Source organism: Pyxicephalus adspersus, chromosome 3 (genome assembly GCF_032062135.1).
Source record: "Pyxicephalus adspersus chromosome 3, UCB_Pads_2.0, whole genome shotgun sequence".
In the NCBI taxonomy this organism is placed as follows: Eukaryota; Metazoa; Chordata; class Amphibia; order Anura; family Pyxicephalidae; genus Pyxicephalus; species Pyxicephalus adspersus.
In genome coordinates, this window is record NC_092860.1 from 92,056,878 (window position 1) to 92,083,891 (window position 27,014).

At 36.5% G+C, this 27,014-nt stretch overlaps 1 protein-coding gene across 2 annotated transcripts in view; it reads right to left on the bottom strand.

The window, feature by feature from the left end:
* Positions 1-27,014, bottom strand: part of PAPSS1 (3'-phosphoadenosine 5'-phosphosulfate synthase 1) — a 52,754-nt gene that overhangs the window by 15,921 nt on the left and 9,819 nt on the right. For both annotated transcript variants that reach the window (XM_072405682.1, XM_072405683.1), the window contains exons 3-9: positions 25,798-26,033; positions 24,228-24,366; positions 21,421-21,539; positions 12,270-12,383; positions 8,655-8,766; positions 3,880-4,085; positions 1,725-1,860 (exon numbers count right to left, since the gene is read on the bottom strand). In XM_072405682.1, the coding sequence (XP_072261783.1) occupies positions 1,725-1,860; positions 3,880-4,085; positions 8,655-8,766; positions 12,270-12,383; positions 21,421-21,539; positions 24,228-24,366; positions 25,798-26,033 (1,062 nt within the window). The remainder of the gene's footprint in view (positions 1-1,724; positions 1,861-3,879; positions 4,086-8,654; positions 8,767-12,269; positions 12,384-21,420; positions 21,540-24,227; positions 24,367-25,797; positions 26,034-27,014) is intronic.

Here is a 27,014-nt window from a genome sequence, read left to right on the forward strand (position 1 = left end):
GGCATTCACTGTTTACTTAGCAAAAACTTCTGTCACACAAAGAGCTTTCTTTGTAGGGGAGGGTCTGCTCTCCCAACTTGTTTTATTCAGTGCAAAGGTTTTCCATATGTGCTACATGAAACCTCAGGGTTTACTAATGACAGGTTCAAAGTGATGTATTACACCTGTAAATTTAAGAGAGATTTAAAGACAATTACTAAAATCATATACAACCTTTAATTTAATAAAGCAGACCTAACGTGAAAATGCAAGATATCTTTTTTCCCTAGACACCCACACCCTAAATGAATGCAAATTAAAGTATTTAAAGAATTACACACTGGAAATAGCAATACCCCTGCTTCTGGTTAGCTTGCCCCAACAAGGGTGCGGTCAATAGGTGTTTTCCCAGGAATTGTACAATGATGGAATGTCTTTTCACTAAATTTGGGATTCTCAGCTTTCCGGTGATCATGCGAGTCATGTGCTGTCACAGGTAATGATGTCAACAAGAACACCAGAAGCCAGGACACAATGTATTACATTTTCTATTGATAATTCGTAAATCTCTCACTCTTTGATAGACAATAGGGTGACCTTGAATTTTTATGCAACATCCACTTTAAGGTAATTTCAAAAGGTGTTTCAAGTCCTTGAAATTTGCAGCTTTCATGACTTTTTAAGAAGTGGTTATTATTTTGTTTTAGCACCTGCTCAATTATTTTTTGTCAAAACAACAAAAAAAAAAAAAACTTTGCCATTGTTTATGATACACAGCTCTTTAGAAAACAAAATGTATTCCACTAGTTTTGATCTACTTAAGTAAAGGCAGGGCTTTGTTGTAGAAACAGAAAATAGAAATAGACAGGGGATGTCCCTTCTGCAATAAGCATTCTTACCTGTCCAATCGTTTGCTGGAGCTATCAAAATCACTGAGCTGCACATGCAAAATTCTGTGTTGGTTGCAAAGATAACCCCCAATCCCCGCTTCACCTGCAGTTCCTGGGGCTGAATAAACTTACATGCACTGGTGTGGGGGTTACATCATTCTTACCTGGCCAATCAAGACGGCTGAAGATTACAACTAGTCAGTGAAGAAGATGGTGGTGCCCGGTGACGGAATGGGGACAGCTGTATGCTTATATAGAACAATAGGATCCTAAGATACTATAATCAACCCATACTGAGATGAATAACTACAGTTTTCAGATTATTTCAATCTGTGATATTATTCCCCATTATATCAATATTTATTAGCAGCTGAATCTGAACTGTTGGTATAGGTTGGTATAGGTTGGATCATGTTGGGTGAGAAAACCATGTGCTTTAATGATTAGAAAATCCATTGTATGTATAAAAAGATACAATACAAAGTCTTGATTTTAGCCATCTTAGCGGTCATAAATTGCAATGTAACCTATATAGGTAAACCAGCCTGAAATAATAAAAAAAGTTAAACATTATCCCAAAAGATTTTAGATTATCTTGCTTGAGGAGGAATTACCCTTATTTTTTATTTCTTTTAAGCAGGGGCTTAGCAATTTTAATGCAGAACAAAGATATGAAAGGGAAGATTAAAAGGGGGCATAAAATAACATATTTCATCCAGCATTGCATTGTAAAATGTCACTGTGTAAATTGCCATACCAGTCAGAGGAGTATGGATAACACATTTATAATTAGAACCATATTTTCTGTCCTTTTCTTGGCATTGTATAAAATAAAAAAGTCCTCTATAAACTTACCAGCATTCAGGTCTTTAAATTTTTGCTTGAGCTCAGCTGGTGTCAGCCTGTACTGATCTAATCCATCACCCCAATAAATGCGGTCAAGGACCTGCAGATCTCCCCCCACCAGCCAATCTCCGCTCTCCAACACCATCTGCAGCAAAGGTATCAAAAGTCAGCCCACATGAAAAAAAAGGTTTTGTAATCAGTAAAAAACAAAACACATTTTCTGTATGTATCAAAAGGAAAACAGACAACATATTTTTATTTTACTCGTTTCTCTAACCTCTAAAAAATTACCAAACACTCTGACCCACCTGATTATTACATCAAATATTTATTTAAAGGGCAAATGGTGCGTTTTTATATGCATTTTACAGGGTTTAGTTTTAGTTAATTGAAAGACAGCTGAAGAGAAAATGACATAGGTTTGACTGAACTATAAGATATAATTGCTGATTGCAGACTACACAAAGGGCTGTTACAGGGTAAAACAGGTGCATAAACAATAATGTGGGCACTTATAAACCAGAATAACATTTAGAAACGCAGATCTGAAAATCATTATGGTTTTATTTTTTCAACTTTCCTCATAAAAACAGTAAATCTTCTTAACCTGGGCACTAGAAAGAAAGAAAAAATATTTGGAGGTATTGAGTTTAACACAAATTCCTTTTACATCATGGTTGGGAAAAGCTACAGACACAACTAAAATACATTTGAGTATGATCTGTAATTCTGTTCAGTCAACTGTGCTATTTACAAACATTTCCTGACTGCACAATCAGGTGACAAACCCATTGTCTGGTTCAGAAATGTGGCTTTTTGTGTCAGCTCCAAATCTCCAGCCTACTAAACGGATATTAAATCAGCTTCCTTATTTGTGCAGAGCGGTTCACTTGACAGTCATCTGTGGCAGATCTGTGTAAACAAGTCTGACTGCAAGGATTACAACAAATTTGGCAAAATATTTCCTGGTACATCAATTTGGCTCTCTATGTCACTATTTGATCACTTATATCCCAGCCTCTCACTGGACAATGGTGCATTCAAATTCGATTCATCTAAGCCTCAGTTAACATGACCATTCATTATTATGCACATCATTGCTGTTAGTTGTATCCTCTCCTTATAAAAATAGTTGAGGATAAGCAAACTAAGCTGGTATATGTATAAACAGAAGGTTGTATTGCTCGTTTATACATATGCCTATTTATGCCATGTTATAACAATGTTTTGTAGCTGGATATATAAGATAATAGATAGAAAAGCAACAGGGTTTATTGAAAACCAGCAAATGCTAATGGGTAAAACAGAAGACCCCCCCTATCGGGGTAAAGAATTATTGTTTTAAATGTTATTTGAACATGCGAGTAATAAAGATGTTTATGCTTTTATGAGAAGACGTGATTGAAATTTTGCTGGTTAGAGAGTGAGTTCTGTTTTATATATCTTGAGGAATGTAAAAGTTTAATTTAAGTAAAAAGTTAAGTAAAAGTTAAATTTAAGATAAATTTATGTGCTTAGTGGGATCCTTCTTATCAAAGATATATACATATATATATTGTGGTATTCCAAGAAGTTCTTCCATGTTATTTTAAAATAAAGGTGAAAGCTAACAAGACACAGAATAACTGACATAGTGAAAACTACCAGCATGTCTAGTCGACTGTTTCCAAGTACTCTATTCCAAAATGGCCTAGGAGCATATAGTTAAATTAAACCGAAACATACAAACCCCTGGGAGAACAGCACATGTTTTCTTTTATGCGACTCTAACTTCTGTTTTCAAGCCAAAGAACAGAGCACAAGAGACTAATATTTGCAAAGATCATGGCTTTCTGAAGGAGCAAATTGGACTGCAAACCACGATGAGAGTTGTGAGCATACCCTTGTCTTACAGATCTTCATTGTATTTTATGCTTGTGGAAAATGTCTATACAGAGTACAGGACCATTGCATTATTGAGTCCAGCAATCTCTAGTGATGCAATTGTTCAGAATACTCTCATCTGAGGATACAGAAAACAGGAAGTTTGGAAAAGGTAAAGCAAAAATCAGAAAGGAGGCAGCTATCTAGCCATGATTCTACTGAAACGTGGGTCCCTATCCTTACATTCATGTAAATGTATGCTGTACACATGGATATGAAATGTTTTTTTATTAGGACTAACCTTTATGTATGGGTGCTCCTTACATGTTGTTCCCCATTGTCTAGCACAACGTTCTTCTTTTCTGTGCTCATAAAACTCAGGGTGACGCAATATGGCCACTCTTCTGCCTTCATACATCAAGGCGAATGCGGTGCAGCCATCAAGCTTTTGCTTGTCCTCATTGGTAGCCGTCAGCACAATGGGTACAGACAAATTAATGACACCCCCTGTAAAATATAAATAAATGATTACTTATATATTGGGATGGCACAATGCAGAAAAATATCCTGCAGTAGCTGATGTAATGGACATGACTCCCTTATGTGAACCTGTAATCTCCCAAGTAACAAATTGACTTTTTGTGGTGGCTCTGTGTGCTCACTTTTTCCTCTTTCTACTCTGTTTAGATCCTGGGATGGAAGAGAAATACAGTATAGAAAGTACGATCCCCTTCCACTTTATAAAGTTGGTGCTTTTCCAAAGGATGCTTAAGCACACAATTCTCCCATGTGGTGGTAGGGAGAGTCCACAGCTTTGTTTAGGATCCAAGTTTCAAAATGGAGCCTTTATTCGGCTTTCACTCTTTGCTCCCAGCAGTTGAATACAGTGTCAAGGTAGAAGAAAACAAATTCAAGTTTATGCAGCTGGTTGAACCAGCATTGAAGTAAACCTGTTATGTTCCTTGTAAAAAGCATGGGCCCACTTTAAACAGTTTCTCAGCATACCAGCACATTTTGTTTTTAGGCTAAACTGTGTCATGATGTTGTAAATAACACCAGAACTCATCTACTTCTAATACCTACATGCTGGATAAAACATTCAATCATGAAAAATGAATAAAGAAAAAAAAAAAGTTTAGTCAACAGTACAAGAAATTTTGTGGCAACATTAAATTTGCAGCCAGGTAAAGAAACTGTTATTTTTAACACCGAACCATACAAAAGAAATCTCTGGAACTTTCAAACAAAATAAACAAAGAGAAGAGAACATTAAAATGTTTTGCTGCCTTGTGAAACACATTTAATATAATTATTGTATTTGAGTTTGAATGCTAAACTAATCTGCTTGTAATGCTAATTCAGAAATGTATGGAAGGCTGAATCACACGCACATGAAATCTGCATTATGGTTATCATTAAGTGAAAAATTAAGATTATCCAGATATTGTAAATAAGCATTTTTTCTTAATTGCTCGTTTTGTCTGTATTGCTTGTTAGGACTTTTTATTGAGTTAGTTTATGTTTTTTAAAATTGCAGGGAGTTGAAAACAGCAACCAAAACTCAATTTCATTACGCTCCATTGCTATACTTTACTGTACGTCTCCAAAGCATTCAGTAGCTTTAATTATACAAAATGCCATGTCCCACAAGTCGCTGATATAGTCTGATCCATATTAGTTTTAAAATCCATATTAGTTTTACAAAAAAAGATCATAGTACACATGAAGAGTATAGGGCTTTGCTGTGGCTAAATTCCCAAAAAGAAGCCCACACTTGGCAAGGAATGTAGGCATAAGATGTAATATGGTATGCAAAGATTTTCAACTATAGTGAAGCCAAGCAAAAAAATTCACCTTTTAGAAGGTACTTAATTATGTGCAAAGCAAAACATGGGCAAAAAAATGTTTTTAAAATTTTCAGATGTGCATGTATTGCTCAGATGTTCTTATTTTATTTATTTTTTGCCTAAGCATAGACTCTAAGCTCACAAGCGTATAAAAATAGATTGGGCACCACTGCTATACGTTCCAGATTGTTTTTTTTCTTCTTCTACAAAACATACTGGAGCAATAGCATAAAAAATTATTAGCACATACACATCTAAAGCACTTTCATGTCTTAAGATTCTGTCGTGTCTAATAGTCAGGAATCCTGCTACATGTGAGATAATGGCAGGATTTCAGGTAAAAAAAACGAAGGAGTCTGCTTCCTGAGCCAGACACAAGTGAGGAAGAATGAGGTGTCTGCAAACTTTTACTGTGCCAAAATAAAACCAATATGATGGTAAGAACTCAGCATCTGACCTCATTCCCTTTTACTGTAAAGTGGCTTTTACATAGATTACACTATTGTTTGATGTGACGGTACAGTCAAGAGAAACAGATGAAGCTGGGCTGGAGAAATTGGTGGGGAAAATTAGGATCTTGCCAACTGTAAAATGAAAAAAAATATTTTATTGGCTCTCCTTTTGCTACCTCACATAGAATGAATCTGAGTCCTGTTCAATAAATGTGTTGTACATTTTAAAACATTTTTCAGGCATTTTATTCAGTCTGTGATCCTTTCAGTACTAGATAAATCTTTTCCCAACAATATAGTGTTATTAACAAATGAGGCCACTATGGGGCCATGGAGCCAGAGGCTTTGGATTATGGGGACTCTAAAGGGTACTAATGCAGACCCTAGCGTGGAGAGTTCATGCATGCATACTTTAAAGAGATTTAGTTGAGCCGATCATGAACTTAGGCACCAAATCCTAATAGGGGCATCTGTGCTAAATTATCTGCATCAGTTGTTGAACTTAGAACTTGTTTTTGCAATTTACATAACACAATTATGTTGTTGTTGTTTGGCAGTTAAGTTTAAAGCTGAACTCTAGTGATGATGGATAGATAGATTAGATAGATTAGATAGATGCTGATAAGAAAACAGAGAAGCAGGGTGACAATAATCTCACCAGATTGCTGGTTCTCCTAATACAATCCATTCATTAAGTATTAGGGAAAATATCTGCAATTGTTATTTAACTGATGCTGAGAAAATCTGGTATATTCCAACCCAAACAAATAAAAAATGCATGCATCTTTCCAAGTTTACATAAGTCAAAGGAAGTGTAGACTGATATCAGACATTCTAGGGAGACTCACACTCCATGACTTCAAAGAAATGAGAATAAATGAAGTACTACGGCTCCCTTTCTCAGGAGTTTGAGTACCATGCTATTTGAATATTAGTTAATCAAAGCTTGTCCATATGTGAAGGTATCAGAACTGAAGTGATTTCCAGTGACAGACAGAATGACTGATTGAGTATCATTCTCTGCTTATCAAGTGTGACAAAAGTGAGTGAGCAAGAGATACATTTACAACTGTTTAGCAAGCCTCTGGTGTCAGTGATTTTAAAGTATGTATACAAAAAAAGCTATTCCTTTTATTTTGCAACAGGTTACAAAATTCTCTATAGTTTATTCATACAAAACGATACCATTTTAGAACTGTGGGCCACAGATGCGTAAAACATATATATTTTTTTGCCTGTGTACTATTATGTACATTACTGTTCCCTGCACAAAAGATGCAAGAGAAAGTTCAAATAAATTGCCAAGAGGGTGGGGAGATGTAGTCTTAGATGGTCATCCCCAAATATAAAATATATATAAATATATATATATATATAAATCCCCTCTGTCCCCCATCTTGTTTTTCAGTTAAAAATGACAAATGGATTGGGGAATATGGGGTGGGGGGTATTGACAGCAATATAAATGTTTCCATGTTTACATATATATAGAATAGGTAGAGTTAACCTATGTATTATTATACATAAGTATTAACTATTTCTGCAGAGGCAGGTCACCTTGCAAACCCTACCGTTTCATGTTGGGGACATTTTTAAGATGCATATCTCACAGAAATTACAACAGACAAATTCATTTGGTCAACCCCTAAGTAAGAATTCAGATCACAATTAAATCAGTATGCTTTAGAAATACTATATGCACTATACTATATGCAAATAGGGCACTATATGCATTATTAGGTTGGCAGGTGATGTAGACCAGATATCAAACAATATCCATGATAGCAAGGTAGAAAAAGTGTTTTTACAACAAGGCTTTACTCAAACCTTACAAACAGGCCCAGGTTTACCTGTGGTAAGGGAGAATGATCAGGCTGACTTGGATGCCACTCCTGTCCCAGCACTGTAAGCTTTAGTTTTTTTTATTTTTATTAACTTAAAAGAAAGCAGGTGGTTCCAATATTACATTTTTTTAAATTATCTTTTTTTACTTGTAAATTACAATCCTAACAATTGAGAAATTACTAGGCAGCAAGTAGCTGCTACATGGTGATAATGGCCTCCTGAGATTTGATGCTCCAATTTTTGCACAAGCAGATCTTACCATCAGGGGAGTTAAAACATTTACAATTTGTCTGATTTTTAGGCAAGTCACTAATTATGATTGGTAGAATGTTTTTGAAGGTTGAATATCCTGAACTATATAATGTATTGACTGTAAACTTTTTACTAGTGGGAGTTTAAGGTTATTAACAGCTTAATGCAAATCAGAAAAAAGGCTCTATATTTAGACTGCACTTCTTTTTGCCAGGTAGTAACTGGGGCACAAATAAATGAACTTTTCTGATATCCATTTGAGAAAGGTAATAGGGTCATAGGGTTTTTTAATGATATAATTGATGGAAAGGTTTGTATATAGCAGATGCACCCATGAAACTATAATGCTGACCCATAATGTAAACCTGTCACAAACCTAATCTTATAAGGGTTGTAATGTTTTTTTTAAAGTTTATTTTGCATTTTAGAGTAGTGCTAATGTTGCTGGAACCTGCACCATTCTTGTAAAAACCTCTGGCCAAACAAGACTGGCAAGCCTAAGGACATGCAAAGGATGCCAACATAGGGGTCATACAAGTTTTAGGTAACAGTTTCAACTAACTTGAATGTTAGATTGAAGAACTATCAAAGATTTTCTTTCCTTATTCAATAAAGTAATTAACGCATAACTTATTATTACAGTATTTCAGGTATTGTATTATAAATTGTATTTTGCTTACCATCCAACAGACAGTCAAAATGAAGGCACTGTAAGTACTCTCGTTCTCTCATAAAGCCATTAAGTGGTGTTGCCCAGCCTTCTGCCAAAACTTGCACCCACTGCATGTCCACCTGTACATAGGAAAAGATAAGGTAATAATTCAAACTTTGGTACTGGTACCAATATAAAAAGTATAAATTCTTCAGACACTTCCTGATAGTTGTCAGTAGACACAGACAGCAATAAAAACCTGATTGAATGTCCCCAAATTTCCTACACTACATTAAGGCAATAATAAACCTAGCGTCATTTTTTCATATTAAATTGGCTCCTTTTTTTTATTTAAAACTCCACTGAACACAGTCAGTCTGTGTGCATTAGAAGCTAAACTCGGTCTAATTTCCATGCTGGAGAACATTCCACATTTTCTAGCCCTTTCTTTCCCAGCATTACTGCCCTGGCCCACTCTTGCAATCCTCCAATCAGAGAGGCTTTATATCACATGTAGGGGTTTCCTAGGGCAATCTGTCTGTCAATGCATCTTGTCTAGGAATTCCCATTCATCTAGACTGACATTCATCTATCAAGGCATTTGATATTTGCATAATTCCTCCCAAGAGATCTAAGGATGATTACAATTCTCCATTAGGACCACAAAAGCAGTTTTTCCCACGATCAGCAACTATTGGATGTCCTCTCTTTATATGTGGCTTAACATAACTTAGAGGCAGTTATAATATACTATGTGGAATCACCAAGAGCAACCAGCTAGAATGAACCTTTATTCATCTAAATAAAGTAAAATTAAATCTGAGAGGTTGCTGTGTAAAGTTAATAAATTACACCTATCGTTACTGCCACATAACATGATTAACATTTTTTATTTCAATGGAAAAAAATTGTTGTCGTTGCACATTAAAATAGGTCTTTGATAAATAAATGCTTTCAATGAGACACATGTTTAGCACATGGAGTATTGCGTATTTTCAACCAGAAGACAAAAGCATGTGCATGAAGGGGATGTGCACAAAAGGAAATTGGGAAGTGAATATAATAGTGAGTAAGTAAGTGAAAAAAATAACAGAAATAGATATGATATATATCTATATGATATAGAGAATAATGAAATAGGATAATGGATAACGTCTAATCCTTACTAAACCAAATTAAACCATATTAAAAAATTAGGTAATCTGTTGTAGTTCAGAAGGTCAATTGGTAGATATAAATCCACTTCAGCATAATACCTTATTAGGAAAAGAACAGTCCATTGAATAATTTTATTAACATGTCCATAAATCAATTGCAAATGTTTGAATTCAATCAATCAAGAATGACCAATACGTGCAAAATCAAAAGAACTCGAAAAACAGAAGAGCCAAAAGCAAAATCTGCATGATAGGGCGTTAAAAGGAGACACCCACCTACCAACACTCTTAACAGCATACAGGGATTTAATTTTATACTGCACAGCAGATCAGTAGAGACTTACTTAAAGAAGACAATCTTCAACTCTGTTTGAGCTTTTAAAATAGTAGAAATCCCCACTTTTACACATAGTAGATTAGCGCTAATTTCGATATTATGTGTAATATGCACAATACATACTTTGAAACCCACCCTGAGCAATTTAAGTAAACGTCAGTGACCAATGCAAGTTGTTTTCTCCCCATCTCTCATGCCAAAAAAAAAAAAAAATAATATTATGGAACAATTCCTGGTCAGGCTGCCCATGTTTATATACCCAGAGTAGCAAGCCAGTATTTCATACATGGAAAAACAGATGTTACAAGCAAATTGGAGGCCAATGCTTTTTTTAATTCTGGACATTTTTCTGTGTGCCTGTGTTCAGTCTTTTCATTTGGTCTTCAATCTCCTAAAAACGCAGCAGGTTGCAGTTTTCTGGCATTGATGTTGGTCTTATTAAGCAACAACTAAACAGGGCTGAATAAAAAGCAGATGCCATGAGATTTTAGGGGTTTCTTTTAACATGCTTTTAGTATATTCCTATGGAGCTGTTCAATGACTGATCATACAGTTTGAAGCTGTATCATCAAAGCTTTTCTTGCTTAAGGAAATAGAATACAAGCGATCGTACTCATTTTATGCACAATATGTTACAGCTTCATCCCTGCATCTGCAGTGATCAGAAATGTAACATTATTTACATGGTAAAATCAAATTATACAGAACATATGAAATGTTTCTTAACCCGAGAGAAGAAGTTATTTTCTCATTGTAGCTTACCAAGCCTTGAATAAAAGGACTTTATTGGATTCTCTTTTTCAAAGCCTTTTCCTTTTTTAACCTGGTGATGTTACCAGTAACATGCTTCTTGTGTTAAGGTGGCAACACTCACTCCACCATATCTTTGGAGGAACAGTGTTGTAACCTTAGACAATGAAACCCAATGAAAACTGAAAAAGGGTATACATTTTAAGTCTGTTGGAAAGAATGGTTAGTCTTGGCACAATTCATGTAATGGGGAGGTAAAGGGGGCCGTGGTATGCAAAGTACGTTGAGGAGACGAATGATGTAGTGATTTGATCACATTTTTATCAATGGGGAGGTGGAGAGTGTGATGGAAAACAAAACATATGGCACTAGGGAAGCCAGGAAGAGGAGTGGAAGAGTGGCTGACAGGGTAGAGAGGTACAGTAGGAAAAAAAATCTCATTTGCAGTTACAAAAAGAGTGCAACAAAGTGGCATTCTTATCTGGTCTTTTAAGGTCAGTCTGTGCATTGGCTGGTAAAGCAGCTTAGACCAGATGTTCTTCTGTGCAGTGTGGAATCGGAAGAAATCGCAGTAGGGGGGAACAGAGGGGCTTAGGGACTAGAAGATATTGAAGAAGTGAATTTGCCCTTTTCTATATTGCCTGGTGTGACAGTAAGGCTGATTTGGGCTGGTCACTTAGCAAGGTGAATTTTTACCTTACAATGCATAATACACTTAGCTTTAATGAATGTGGTGAAAATGCACTTTAAAAAGAATACAGTACAAGGAACTTTATGCAGGAATTATTACATTTATTTTTTTTAGTGTCATAGTAACTTTGCTAAGCGAACAGCCAATACCCTTTAAAAAAAAATCAACCCTCTACTCCCAACATCCATTTATCGTACTGTGCACAACTTTTATTGTTCTAGTTAGATAAAAAAAAAATATTAAACTGGTTCTTCCAAAATGGAGACAAATCCAATTATCCAAAAATAGTACATACTATATGTGTCATTCGGCGGCGAGGCAAAATCCTGAGTTTATATTAATGTATTGAAATAGCGATTGCTGGCATTTTAATTATAGTTATTAGATTGTGAATTAGTATATGACCTAAAAGTCCCCTTTTCTTTGGTACTAATATTTTTGAATGTGATTATGTGTGAGTTTTTGCTGAAAAAATGGTGAGAGAACAAGTATCTTCTCTCACTACACGTGTCTTTACCAGCCAAGCTGTATTTTTAAATAAAAGAATGTTTTGTATAGTGGTCCTAATTGTATAATCCCTGTGTGTATACTGCCTAGGCTTTTGTGCAACATTGTAAAATAGAATTGCCCGTTTCAAGAAAATCAAAGACAGCATTCTTAAAAACTTTAAAAAAGAAAAATAAATCTGCAAGAACTATGTTTTTTTACCTTATTTATTTCCAATGTCGGCAATGATTCAGCATCACTTTTTGCCAGCTGCAGTTTGTTCTCTGGTACATACAACTCCTTGACTTCATAAGATGCGTCAACGGGCACGATATCCTATTTGTGTAGGAGAAATCAGAGAGGAATTAATGTTCTCAGCTGTAAAACAGATGCATCGAACTTATCAAGAAAGGGAGGTGAAACAACATGCACTATCAAAGTTCATATTTTTTTTCCTGCCTCTAGAGTTTAATATTTCTTACAATTTCTTCAAGAATAATAATAAGTACAAGAGTTTTGTGGGTTTAGGTGAATATATTTTCTGGACAGAGCCCGTGGCTGGGATCATGGGAAGAACACAGATTCTTACAATGCCCGGCCAATGAACTCAAAGAGGACTCCAGGGGAAATTCATAATGCACTGGACTGAAAAACATTCTGGGTCCACCGCGTTTCGCATTTATGTTTCTGCACCATCCTGAATATGTTTAATATACAGAACATAAAACAATAAAAAAAAGAGAAGCCATTCGACAGACCTCAACGTCGCACTAAGTTACTGGAAACACAAAAGTCTGTGTAACAAGCAATGTTCTGGAAATTAAACAGAGACCATTACATCAACTTAAAATAAACAAACATCTTCAAATTCCTGAACACTAAATATACTCAAAACATATACTTTAAATGGTTGCTTTTTCACAGGAAAACAATCCTATGTCTTTTTGCTTAATTCAGGGACATGCAAATTTAGAGTTCAACTCATTTTTTTTTTTAAGGGATAGCACCTCTGGTAGGTTTCTATCACTGTCAAAAAACATATTGTTTATTTCTTCATTTACCCCTCTGACCAGGTGTCAAATCTCTACGATGAGGATCAAAAAAAAAAAAAAAAAAAAAACCTGTTGGATCAATGGTCCATGCCTTATAGACTTTTAGCCTTCCTATGGATCAGTGAGTGTATATATATATATATATATATGTTTTTTTTTTTTTTCTCCATTCGCAGTTAAAAACTAATAATTATGAGGTCCACATGCCTCCAGTCCAGCCCTGTCCACGGTTGGAAATTTTTGCAAAAATAAAAAGTAAAGACAAGAAAAAACAATCATGATAAGCCGCTAAAACTTAATCTTGTGTGAACTGTGCTGCCATTTGAAATGACATTGAAGTGTCATTTGAAGTGCAGATGTGGGCACATACATTTTTTTTGGGTGCTCAAAATTGAAAAACACATTGGCTTTCTCCAATTGCAATTAAAGATAAAAAGCAGTAAATGGGAATATTAAAACAGCTAAGCAATTATCTAATTTAAAAAATTATCCTGAGAGAAAACCTACAAAACAAAGCATATATCAAAGCATAGGCTGAGATTGAGGATACTTCCCCTCTATTAAGTAATAATGTTTTGCCTAATGGTCCTAGAAACACAGACTTTCACATAAACGACAGCTGAGGAAACAAAATGCATTAGAAAGTGATTCATTTCCATTAAGGAAGTCAACTGCAGTAATGGTCTGGTTAAAAAAATACAAATGTCATTTTAGCGAACAATAAATATTAGACATGAAAGACTGGAAATTGTTGTCATAAAGAAAAACAAACACGCCCCGGCACCAATGATGTATACTCCTGATGCAGCCAAAATTCATCTTGTAATTGGAAACTGAAAATGATTAGAACAAGGGATGAGTTAAGAATTCCAGATACAGCACTGCCCCGCCACCATACATCAAACACTCCGGAGTAGCACAAGCTCTTTTTAGCGTGTGTTTGCTGCTCCAAGATAAAGAGCAGGCTTGTTCTGTAGAGCATCTCTGAAAAGTACACTAATAGCCTTTAGCACAGGGATGGGCCACCTACTTCCCACATCTTAATGAGCTTCATCTCAAAAAAGCTCGGGAAGCACTTGTCCACTAACAAGTTATATTAAACCTTGTGCTAAATCACAGATGTAAACTGCCTCTATATCATGACAATCGTCCTGTAACACAAACTATACTTTAATACATGGTATCTTGACACTCGTCATTAGCCAGCTCTTCAAGGACACTTAGCAGCAGGAATGTACAGTGCCAAACATAAAACACTACAGATGCTGCCTTTACTTTTCTTTGTGATGCAACATTCACCTGAAAAGATCTCTGTTCCTAAAAACTGATCAGACTGTAACATGGGGATTGTTTCAAGCCAACATATATGGAATTTCTAGATGACCACAGCTTGTGACCCAGGCTGCTAATACAGAGGGTGTACTGGGGCATTCTCACATGAATATAATAACAGCAGAAGTTTCAGTTTTAAACACAGAGGCAAAAATTGACAAATCTATTTTAGCATTATATTCAGATAAACTGCACGTAAAAGTGTGCTGGTCACCTCAAAAAATGTACAACGATAACTCCAAAAGGGTATATTTCCAAAGCAATGACATTTACTGACTATACCCTGGTGGAGAATCTTCCAGATCAATGTGTTTCTAAGGCAATAATTGATTCTCCACCAGGGAATATTTTAGTTAATGTCAGATTCATAGACCCCAAAATGTGCAGAGAAAGTAATTGCTGTGCAAAGAAGAACATGCTTTAGTCTAAAAGTGTAGCACGAGGGTGACACCTACTGGCTAATTAGAGATCTGCACAATTCCAGGAAAAATAAGATCATACAGTTTACTGTGCAAGCATTAAAACTAGCAACAGATTGCAGCACTCGCTGCTATTAGATCTGGGTAAAATTTAGGTTTGAAAAAAAAAGCAGATGGACTAAAATAAAAACCCAGCGAGGATTGTTAAGTATAGCATAAGACTTTGCATTTTCATTTGGCAGATTTTAATAAACCAAACTAAATTCAATGTGGAAAACAGTTTTTTAATCAATTTAATGCAAGTATATAAGATGGCACCAATAAAGAAACTTGCTTGTACGAGGCCAACATATTGTTTTATCTGAAAAAGCCAGGAAAAAAAATTCAACCCTTTAAAAAAAATGTTTCTAATGATGATATACAAAAGTAAGCAATAAAAATCTCTATTTATTAGTAAAGACGCATGTCCTAATTAGCATGAAGCAAGTGAGTCTGAAGCAGGGAACATAAGCCCCTGTGTGATGCATCACCTATTATGTGCCAACTTATTGTACTGTCTAAGCATGAGGTAAAGGAAGGTTTACAGTACAGAGCAGGAATATCTGAAAAGATGAACTGGATAGTGGATAGGGTTTCACACACATTTATGTATATGCATCCAGCATACACCATTTTTATACATTCTCCATGTGCTGCCAACAAATATGAATATCATTTGCATTCACTTTGCCATGTGTTTGGTCATCATTTAGGGAATATTGTGAGGTAAAAGAAAATGATTACCATATCAAACAAAGTTTCACCTGAACAGTGAGTATAGAAAATATGAGTGTAAACACTTTCAGCACCAAGATATCAATATAGTAAACCCTGCCCCTACATTTTCTACCTCTACAAAAACGTCCTTTCCACAGGCAAATTCAACACCGTCAGGTCCCTAAATATTCCTTACTTGCTAAAGAAATGTTAGTGAAAGGGTTAACTGGGTATATATAGTTTACATGTTACAATTAAAAATAAAAAAACACCTAATTTTGCAGTCTGTCCATAGGTTTATTTTACCTTTGCAATATACTTTTGGACTGTGGGTGCACCAGATTCATCATCATCATCATAAAAGAAACGCAAGAAGATTGCATTAATATCACACAGATTAGCAGTACTACCTGGCTGAATATCTGTTCAATGTTCTTCCCAGCCCCTTTATTACATTCTGCAAAAAAATCACACTGTCCAAGACTGTCGCCCTGTTATAAGAACAAAATGCTGTCATGGCAGTTTTTGGATCTACGTAAAGGACAGAAAGGGAAGTGAACCCAGAAAAACGCAATGACAGACATACAAATTTACATGTCAAACAGTGTGACACAACTTATGTCATTTTCCCTGTGCTTTATACCCCACACTATCACTAATCGTTTGATGGTTTGTGGTCTCTGCATACCTGGCTGGCACCTGAGAACATGGCTGCTACCTGGCTGTTGGCAGGCCATATACAATGCAAACTTTATGGTTCAACATCTGAGGTCTGGTTTTATATTGCTAAAGAGAGCAACAAACAAACATGCAGGACTTTTGTGAGGCAAAACTAGATGGACCCCAACATCCAGTCCTTCATCTTCTGCACCTGGCTACCATACTTATCAACTCTGTATTCTCTATGAACAGTCTAAGCATACAATTATGTGTCTGTACTAATTTTAAAGTGAACCAATGCCAAAACAAAGCACACTGAAGTATGCACATATTTTGACCAAGAAGAGAATTTAAAAAAAGCCTAGAAGTATCTCTGTTGCCCTAGACATGGTGTAGAATTCATCTTCAAAATTGCCAATAGAATCACTGAAATCATTTTATTATGGAGCAGTGTTCTCCCCAGCCCCTTAAGAGTTTCTGGGTTGAATACTATGCCCTATATTGTAAACATATAGAAGATGTTTCTAAAGATGAGCGCTGGCCAAAAATATGTATATTTTAATCTGCTCACTTGTGCTGTAGGTGGCGCTCTCTTCTTGTGCCCAATGATCCGAGTCATCCTGCACAGCAGACGGCTCATAGACCTGAAGGGCCTTGTAGGTAAGGGGATAAGATTAGTGGTCACACCAGTCAGGCAGGAGAGCACTAGTTGTCCAAAGGGATTTAGGCAGGTTTTACTCATATCATCCACTGGAAAAATGGAAAATTGACCCTTGTAGTGGGGAGATTTTTAAATTGTGATCAGAATAAAACCAGACTTAAAAGTGTTTCTTGTGATCCTTGAGAATTTATAATTCACAATAGAAGCACCTAAAGAGGTCAGGAATAGAGTATGTTATAGCTTGTGCTCTGCATGTTGAGAATATGTAAATAGATGAATAGATGAATAGTCTGCACACAAAAAAAAATCCAGTCCTTCCTTAACAGCCTGATACCACCTAGAATCAATAGGTTATATTTCCCTCAAAAAGGTAAACTTTAAGGGCCTTTTACATGATCACAGTTGCAAGGTTCCCTGAAAGCATTAGATTGCTCTGCATCCTTTCATATAGTGTGCTCTCTGTAAGGGGAACTTCTGTTCTCTTGAGAAATGTACTGTCCTTTTGACACCATGTAAAACATAAATAGAGGGATACAGACAGACTGGTGCCCAAAATACAGGAATCTGTGTCTCAGAAGACAAAAAAAAAAAGATATATAAAGTACTTCACAGTGCTAACATATGTTCTGGAGGCGCATGTAAAACTTCAAAACGTACTTTGAAAGGCAGTTTTGTAGACATTTTACATGTTTAATATGAAGCTGTTGCGGCAGAAGGAGAAACAGCAGTTACTTTACAGATGTATAAGAAAAATAAGGCCAAACAGGACTGAATCAGATCGTTATTGCCTTTATTAGCCATCTGGTGATGAGGTGCAAGGAAATTCAGCTGACACTTTTATGGTTCATCAATTATTTGCAGCAGAGGAAGCTTTATGGCCCTACATATCAGCAAAGCTTACAAACTTAGATCTGCCAAGTCCTTGCACTGACTACAAAAGTGGGTTTAGGAAATATCATCATTTCATGCTTAGGTTGTGGGACTCCCCCTGCTGGTCACAGTAGAGTAATACAACCTTGACATTAGATGGAAAGTTCTACACTGTAAAACAAACTGTCAGAAGTAAAAAAAAAGGTTTACAGTTTAGGCTACTAGACAAAATGCACTTCAGACTAAGGTATACAATTCACAGTGATACCACCAATACTTACTGGTTTTGGGTTAGTTACTGTATTACTGCTCATTTTTTCTAGTGTAGATGCTGATGATCAAACCAGTAGTTTGTAATTACAAACCAGCCACAGCAACTTAAAGCGTACCTAAACTCAGAATGTTCAATTTACATAAAAGGGTAGGCAACCTTTTTATGTAAGGTAAAAATTCTGTTTTTTTTTTTGTTTTTTTTTTTGGTTTTTTTTTGATGTGCAACACCCTTTTTGAAAAAAAAAGGGGGGGGAGCAGCGCCACCCCCTAATTCTCGATAGCCAATGAATGGGAGCGCAAAGCCTCTCGGGAAACCTATGTCATGCATCCTGGGAGGCCCTTGGGTGCCCTTTCTGTGCATGCTCAAGCATCTCAGGCACGCGCAGAAGGAGCCCTTTTGTCAAAAGGGAAAAAACTGCCGATCTCTCGCATGCGCAGCGAGATCAGCATGTTTTTTTCCCATCCGCGTCACCTGATCGCACGCTTGTGTCGGGTGACGTAGGGAGAGGGATCTGAAAAAAGAGGGTAAGATAGCAGGCGCCCGGCGCACCGGCCCGCCAGCAGGTGCCAGGACGACGCGGGACCCGATGGAAGACACCTCCAGACCGATCAACTGCTCTGCGCGATTGAAGGTAAGGGTTTTTTTTTTTTTTTTTTGTTTTGGGTGAGGTTTGAGTTTACTTCCTCTTTATTTGCTAGCTAAAGAATGCAAAATACATTACAAAAAACTGTAGCTAGTTCAGGTTGTATTACAAAATAACCTGTCAAGCAGGAATGAAACTAGGAAGCAATTGCCCAGTAATGAATTGTGTACATAAGCTGTTATTAATACTAACTTCCTGACAGGCCCTGGCCTCAGTACTTTCTATGTTCCTTGATTCAGCACAAGAATGATGCTACCGGTAGTGATGCAGAATAAATTCAGAACACCTGACCAATATATACTTGTTCTGTGTTAGTAAATTATAGTGTAAAGTCTCCAGGTAAGGAACAACAATCCAGCAACTAATGTTTTTGATGTAAAGACAATGGCAGTCTGTGTTTTATTAGTGCAGTCTTACTTTAAAAAACTAAGGTGTTAAACAAAGAAATCAAACCCGCTTCTTAGCTAGTCTGTCCAGTTTATCAATCTAAAACAATCTTTGAGAAAGTAATCTAATGGACGAAAGTTCAATAAAGGCAGCTAACATATAGCTTCATGCTATATAAAACCATAACCCAATAATACAGGAATTCCCTCTGCTTGTTGCAGAGTAGCTATATAAATTTCAACAAACGCTAAATTCTATATCCCAATTCACATTTGCTTGGTAATTTAGATTGTAAATCTAATGCCAGATAATAAATGCTTGGCCATTTATTCACATACCAAGAACAAAACACCCTGATTATACTGTTAACTAGATAGCAGAAAATTCCATTTATAAAAGGATACCAGGAACTGACCGCATATCAGGAGACATCAAAAATCATAAGGTCCTTAGGTCTAAAAATTAGGTAAATACAAGATGAACATCAATACATATATATATAAATTTAGAGGGTAAGTAGCAGCCAGGTGTCATAGTCATTGCCCAGTGTGACCACCTCTATATAAAAAAAGAAGTGTTGGCATTTTGCTGGTCTGGAGTATTCATGTGTGTGTAACACAATGCCAAGGAAGAAAAACATCAGCAATTTCCATCAAGTCCATCAAAAAGGATTACTCACAAGGGGAAAACAATCAAGATGGTAGCCAATCTTCCAAGCAGTGGATGTTTCAGCAAACTCACTCCAAGATAAAACTATACAACAAACAACAAGACTTGTGGTACAATGTTCTTTGGACAGACATGACCAAAGTGGAGATCCATGGCCATAAGGGATAAAGCTATGTTTGGTTAAAACAAACACAGCATATGGCACAAACATCTCATACAACGGTCAAGCACAGAGGTGGAGGGGTGATGATATGGACTTGTTTTGCAGCCACAGGACTTGGAAGCCTTGCAGTCATTTACTAAAAATCACTTGCTATTTCTAGCAAATGTTTGAATCCTGGACCAGACCCATTCCAGGTTTGCTGGATCAACCAGCTTCACTGATGAAAGTGTATCCTCTTCAGTCTTGGAGAGGAGCTTGTTGATCCAGAAAACCTGGAATGGATCTGTCCCAGGATGGAAATAATTTGCTAACAAATAGCAAATGACTTTTGGGAAATCTATTCCAGGTTTGCTGGATCACCCAGCTTCATTGATAAAAGTGGATCTTCTCAATACAAGGCCATCTGTGCAAGAGCTGATGAAATGATGTCGTGCAACTAGCAATGATCCCAAGCACCCCAACAAATATATAACGGGATGGCTGAAAAAGAAAAGAATAAGGGTGTTGCAATGGCCGAATCAGAGTCCAGATTTTAACCCAATCCAATCCAAATCAGTAGCAGGACTTGCATAAATGAATGCCCACAAGCTTCGCTAAAATGAAGCAATGTTGTAAAGAAGAGTGGCCAAAAATTCCTCCACAACAATGTAATCAACAAAAGTAATACAGAAAATGATTACTTCAAGTTATTCCTACTAAAGGTGGTTCTACAAGCTATTAAATCATAACATGTACTTAGTTTTTCACACATCCTTTCTCTGTTTTGCCTATATTTTTGGTAAAAAAATGGCACAGTAGAATCTGTTGCATGCTGATTTACACCTGAGATTAAGATTTAAAAAAATTTAGGACCTGTTCAAGACCCAATGACTGTTTATTACCTTTTATTATGTTAACACCTTTGAATTGAAAGACCACATACTTTATTTTTCTCATGATGGTACATTATTGTACAATCATTAAGAACTGTCAATCTACTGCAAATGAGCTACATTAACCCTTTTCCCAACTGTCCATAACTTACAGTCTTTTTATTTAGGACTAATACCCCAGCTGGTGAACATCCTTCATTTCATACATTTAGTGAAGGCCTAATGACCTTGTAACAACTCTAGTTAGAATGAAACCCTAAATAAATAATTGTGAATCTTCTCTCCCCATACCTTTTTATGTATCATGGCATTTTACTGAAGTCTATGTCTGTGTAAGTAATGATGACAATAGGGGGTGTGTTTCTATCACTGCTGAACACGCAGTAACCAACTTACTGACAAAACAGAAGTGTATAAATGATCATTGCTGTCTTGTTAACTGCAAGGACTATCGTCTTTTTTCTTCCAATAAAATGTTTCACACTTATCAGCATATCAACACCTAAAACATTCCTATGTTCCAAATATAATGTCTTATAACCCATTAAAAGTGGAAAAGAATGTTTGGCTGATAGATTGAACAATTAGTCATTGACCAATTTTCTATTTTATTACCATTTCTTGTAAAAGTTCCACCACTTGCTGAATACAATCATTCACATCACATGACTCAGTTTTCAATACCAGCTCTGGGGCCTCAGGCTTCTCATAATCAGAATCAATTCCAGTGAAACCTAAAAGACATATTGATATATGCAAAATTATAACCAGTTCCAAGGTTAATTGTTAATCCAATGAACACATGAAAATAAATTATATAACACCTGTCAAGGGAGAAAGTGAGATGTTGGGCTATAGGAGCTGCCATTTCTGATATGTTAGCGATCTGAAACCCTCTTACTCAAAAAGCATACACTTAATTTACAATTTACAGTCTTAAGTCACTTGTGTGTTAGTGTTTTAGAGCACCACAGAAACCATTTTATTATTTATCTCTAAATATATATATTTTTTGTACTAGGAGTCGATTCCGGAAGTAAAAAAAACAATTCATCCCCATCGTTATATAGTAAATACAGGAGGTAATGTGAAGCTTGAGTCAATACTAAACTCTCTGTGGCCATCAACCTTCCTAAGAAATTTGCTCTAGGAGTTTTTTATTCTCCTTCAGTTCCTTTGCCTGTAACCCAGCATCAGATGGGTTACAATCACATCCAACAGGAGTACATAAATGTTGGAAATGGCATTCACTAAGAATCACACAAAAGGGAGAAAGAATGTCCATCTATAACACACTGGCTTTAACTTAGATGTAGCTTGCAAGATGATCAGAAACTTCCTCTTTAATTATAGTGGCTGCTAATCAGCTACTGGAGCCACTAATAAAATACTGATTCCTTTTTGTAATCCGTGCGAATATAATTCCTATCTGCTAAACTTTTTATGCTCTTTAAAGCTGAACTACAGGATCATGCAACTTTGTCTACACTCAACATACATTGTCATAGAAAAATGAAATATATGCATACTATTGAATATATGATGAATATATAATGATATCATCATTAGTGACTACATCTTAGATCGGCAGACTTTCCCCACATGTCATATCCCTTACATAAACTAGCTGACAGCCAAGCTACTGTCCACACAGTTATGCTGCACAAAGAAAGCGACAGTCCAAGCAGCTAACAGATGAAAAAAAGAAGGCTGTGAGCAGTGCAGAATGTGGAAGGCGATACTTGATGATGATAGTCCTGGTAATGAGGTGGGGTTATCAGAGCGGAGGAAGATTTTAATGAAAGTTATGTACAATGTATTAGGGAGGTTGGTGTTAAAGAAGGTTGCTACTAAATGTAAAAAGTTATGTTTTTTTAACTCTTTGAAATATGTTAATATTACAAATAAGAAAACATCCAATTAAAGTAGACCCAAACCCAAAAATATAACTTTGCTAAGATTATTACAAGGCAGCTTAAGTAGTTGCTATCTGAATTTTCCTTAACTTTATGGTCGATCATGTGATTTTGCTGACTAAATACAGTTTTGGGAAATTCACATCAGCGGAGGTTGAAGGAAGTCCCACTCAGCAATTGCAGAAGTTGTTTTTTTTTTTTTTTTTTTTTGCTTCAATCATTTTTATTGAGGTTTTCCGTTATATAACAAACACACTTCAGGGGTTAGAGACATCAACACAGAAAATGAAAGAAGGAAGGTCCAACAGGAATAATATTTATAACAAATTGCTGCAGCCAGACTCATCCATCCTTCCCACGGCTCCTCTTCCGCTGCATCTCTTTGTAGATCTCTACACTGGCTTCCATTTCACCTTAGAATCAAATTCAAGCTCCTGTGCATTGCCTTCAAATCCCTACACAGTTCTTGTCCCACCTACATTTCTGACCTGGTACAAAAAAACTCCTCCAGCCGTTCTCTCTGCTCCTTCAATGACCTACTAATGACTCCAATGACCTCACTCATAACCTCATCTTATGCACGGATACAAGACTTTTCTGGGGCTCCCCCAATTCTCTGGGATGGTCTTTCTCGTCCTATTTGGCTTGCTCCTACTTTCTGCTCATTTAAAAGAGCACCCATTTTTTCAAACTTGCCTATCCGTCTTCTTCTGTCTTTTAAAACCATCACTACTTCCCACCACTACATATCTCTCCTCCTAATGTGTGTTACTTTCCCTTACTGGATTGTAAGCTCTTCAGGGCAGGGTCCTCTCCTGCTGTATCACTGTCTGTATTCATCTGTTGCAACTCCCCTTTTTAACCCCAACCCCTATTTAATGTACAGTGCTGCGTAATATGTTGGTGCTATATAAATCCTGTTTAATAATAATAATTATTATTAAATTGTATAGTACAGCAAATACAAGTCTGTGATGTGTTCTGGAGTACATAGACAATAACTTACCATATTTTAATATTTGCATCCACACAACCTGCACAGTATACTAAGTATCATGTCTACTCATGATGGGCTGTTTATTAGAGGGGTTGGGATAGTAGTCTGATCTTTGGTCTATAACAATCCTGACCATACATTTCTATTAAAAAAAATTGAACATTATTTGGGGTATACGATACGAACATCAGGGAGACAAATAAAATCTTAATGAACATGGAGGTGGGAAGGGTTGTGTCTGGGATTTAAATAGGGGGAATGGGTATTGAGCTAGGTTAAGAATTATTGAAAAGAGAGAAAGAGAAAAGAAGGGGGATTGGAGGTGGGGGTTGGGAGGTAGGGAATGGGGGCAAAACTGCACCCTCACACCTGGCTATACTCTCTTAGTTACGACCATAATGCCTGGAATTAGGGAGACTCTTTAAACCAGTCCCAGGCTGACCGTGTTAGCTTTAACTTTTTCATCTGAGAAGTTATTTTTTAATACCAAAAATTTGTGAACTTTTTACCTTTTATTTCGCCTGCTCTTGCCATTTTATAAAGACCTTTGACATCTCTCTGCTCACAAACATAGAGAGGAGCATCCACAAACACTTCATAGAATGGAAGACTAGCTGCTTCATGAATTTGCCGTGCATTGTTACGATCCTGGACAAAGAGGGAAGAGGGTTAGTTTAGAAATAAATATTTGCTGCATATGTTTATTTTCAAGTAGTACAAACACATCGAGAAGAATGACATACAAGTAAAACAGAACATACAAATGCAGTTAAGACCATCTACTTTGCCTGAAGAATTCTGTTAAGATAATGACATGTGATATATTACACAGAAGTCATTCATGAAGAAAAAACAAAACAATTGAGAATATTAGAATTAAATCATTACAAGGTCAAAATCTGACTGTGAAAACCTTAAGATATAGGTATTGGTAACAAATGCTGGTTACTTCTGACTGACATAGACACAAAGTAAATTTCCAGCAATATGTTTTCCTATGCATTTATTGCTCTTAAAACAGAGGGCAAACCAGAAAGGTTGAAAGGTTTTTCTCTAAACAAACATCTGATGTGGTTACTTAGACCTTCAAATTCTGGCATGCAAACAAGCTTTTAACATGCTTATTTCCTGCTCTGACAAAAACATATAACTTGACATGCAACAGCATAACCTAAATACAAACTGCATCCAAAGTTTATATATTATTGTAGCTTCTGACAACTTGAATTGTATGCAGTCTTCATATTGCTTTGAGAGACTTGTCTGACATCACAGATCAACAGAATTCCCCACACCACCAAACTGAAGAGTCCTCTACAAAATCAAAAGATGGTATCCCGCTACATCCAATATTCCAATTATATGAAAAAAATAGGAAGTTCAATCTGGTAAATTGAAACAAATATTAGTACATGGCCCAAGGACAGAATCTAGTACTGTACAGGAAAATATCCCTGATGGAGTGTCCGTCAGGTATAATGCATTGCTGTATCTTAGATTTAACCTGAGCTGTGCTAACTGATGCATTATACTGCACTTAATGCTTGCATCAAAATAAAAGTATCATTTATCGTAACATAATGCACCCTTGTGGGGAAAAAGGTGCTAGGGTTCAATGTGTGTTTTTATGCAATAGTGTGAGCCCAGCCAAGTGTAAACATGATGATACTGGTAAGTATATTGTAATCTGGACTTTCAGATGGAGATGAAATTAGGGTTTTTCTAACACCATAAAAGTAATACTACAATAATATTATTCATTTCGAAACATTTAGAATATTGTATGTTTATGAATCCTATTTTATTTACAACTGCAGCATGTTTTTGTTTATAGGTCAAAGAGAAAAACACTTTTTTAGTGCTGGACAAATATACAGTGTTGATTAAATCTATTGTTTTCCATAAAGGAAGGAAGGTTCTTACCAAGACACCTAGTGTGAAAGTGTTCCCCATATTATCAACAATATAAAATCAACATAAGCAAATTACCCACAGGCAACACAAACGTAGCAATATTGTTGCCCAACAGAATGAAAGATTTAAACACATGTAGAACTTTGTGATTTCTATAACACTTGCCTTAGCATAAGGAGATATGAAACTAGTGATGCACACAAGCCCAGCATCAGCAAAGAGCTTGGCAACTTCAGCAATACGGCGGATATTTTCTTCTCTGTCTTCTTGGGAAAATCCAAGATTTTTACTAAGCCCATGACGAATGTTGTCCCCATCTAGAGTATAGCATGGGATACCATGACATACTAAATATTCCTCCAGTGCCATGCTTACGGTGGTCTTTCCTGCACCAGACAGTCCTAAAAGAACATATAGATTTCAATCATTTGTACATTTCATTAAGTAATATTTACTAACATATTTACAAACATTTCAGTTAAGTATTTAGGGGATCACAAAGCTAAAAAGTGAGCCAGATCTTTTCATAACTAAATAGGCCATAGACGATGGGATCAATAAAATGAGTAATTATATTCATAAACATACCCCATTAACCAGTATAGGTCCTAAACTTCATAATTTCCAGTAACGTCAGTCTATCCTAATATTTCTCATAGCAGCATCTCATAGCAAAGAGGCATCTCCTTATCCCTTGTAATTGGTATCAGTGAAGTACCACATGTAGACAAATAAGGAGTCTGTATAAATTATTGTCTGACTGGGCAGTACTGCATAACTGTTTGTCACAACTCAGTCAAAGATCCTCAGACCGTTTAGGCCAGGGGTCGGCAACCCGCGGCTCTTCAGCCTCCTTGTCGTGGCTCCCTTTGCCCGCTGACAGGAGATCCCTGATGGGGATCCCCTTCCTTCTGTAGACACTGCTGAGGAGGGAGCTCCCCCTTCGGTGTTCTAACAAATAAATCTACCTGTAAAATAAATCTAGCAGGGGGTGTACAAATGGGCATGTACAATGACAGTTTCGCAGCTGTGTTTGTGTATGAATGCAGCATGTCATGGACTGCAGCCTTACATTTCTCCCAGTACAAAACCCCATATCGCCTAAACAGTATGTCCTACCCACTTTAAATTTTCAGCCCAAAGTTAAACATACAAATTATGGACCCCCGGGACGACTTACATAGCAAGGAGGTACGAACCCCAAATATATACTTACCTGTCACGAAACCAGAAATGTCATACTACACTACCCTGTCCCCTTCCCTACTTTGAGTGGGGATATGTACAAAACTTGTAGGTGCAGGTGGGGGACACCTGTGACTAACACTCCCTAAAATTTCATCGTTAGGCCATCTTCAGCACATAAAGAACTCTGCCCATCA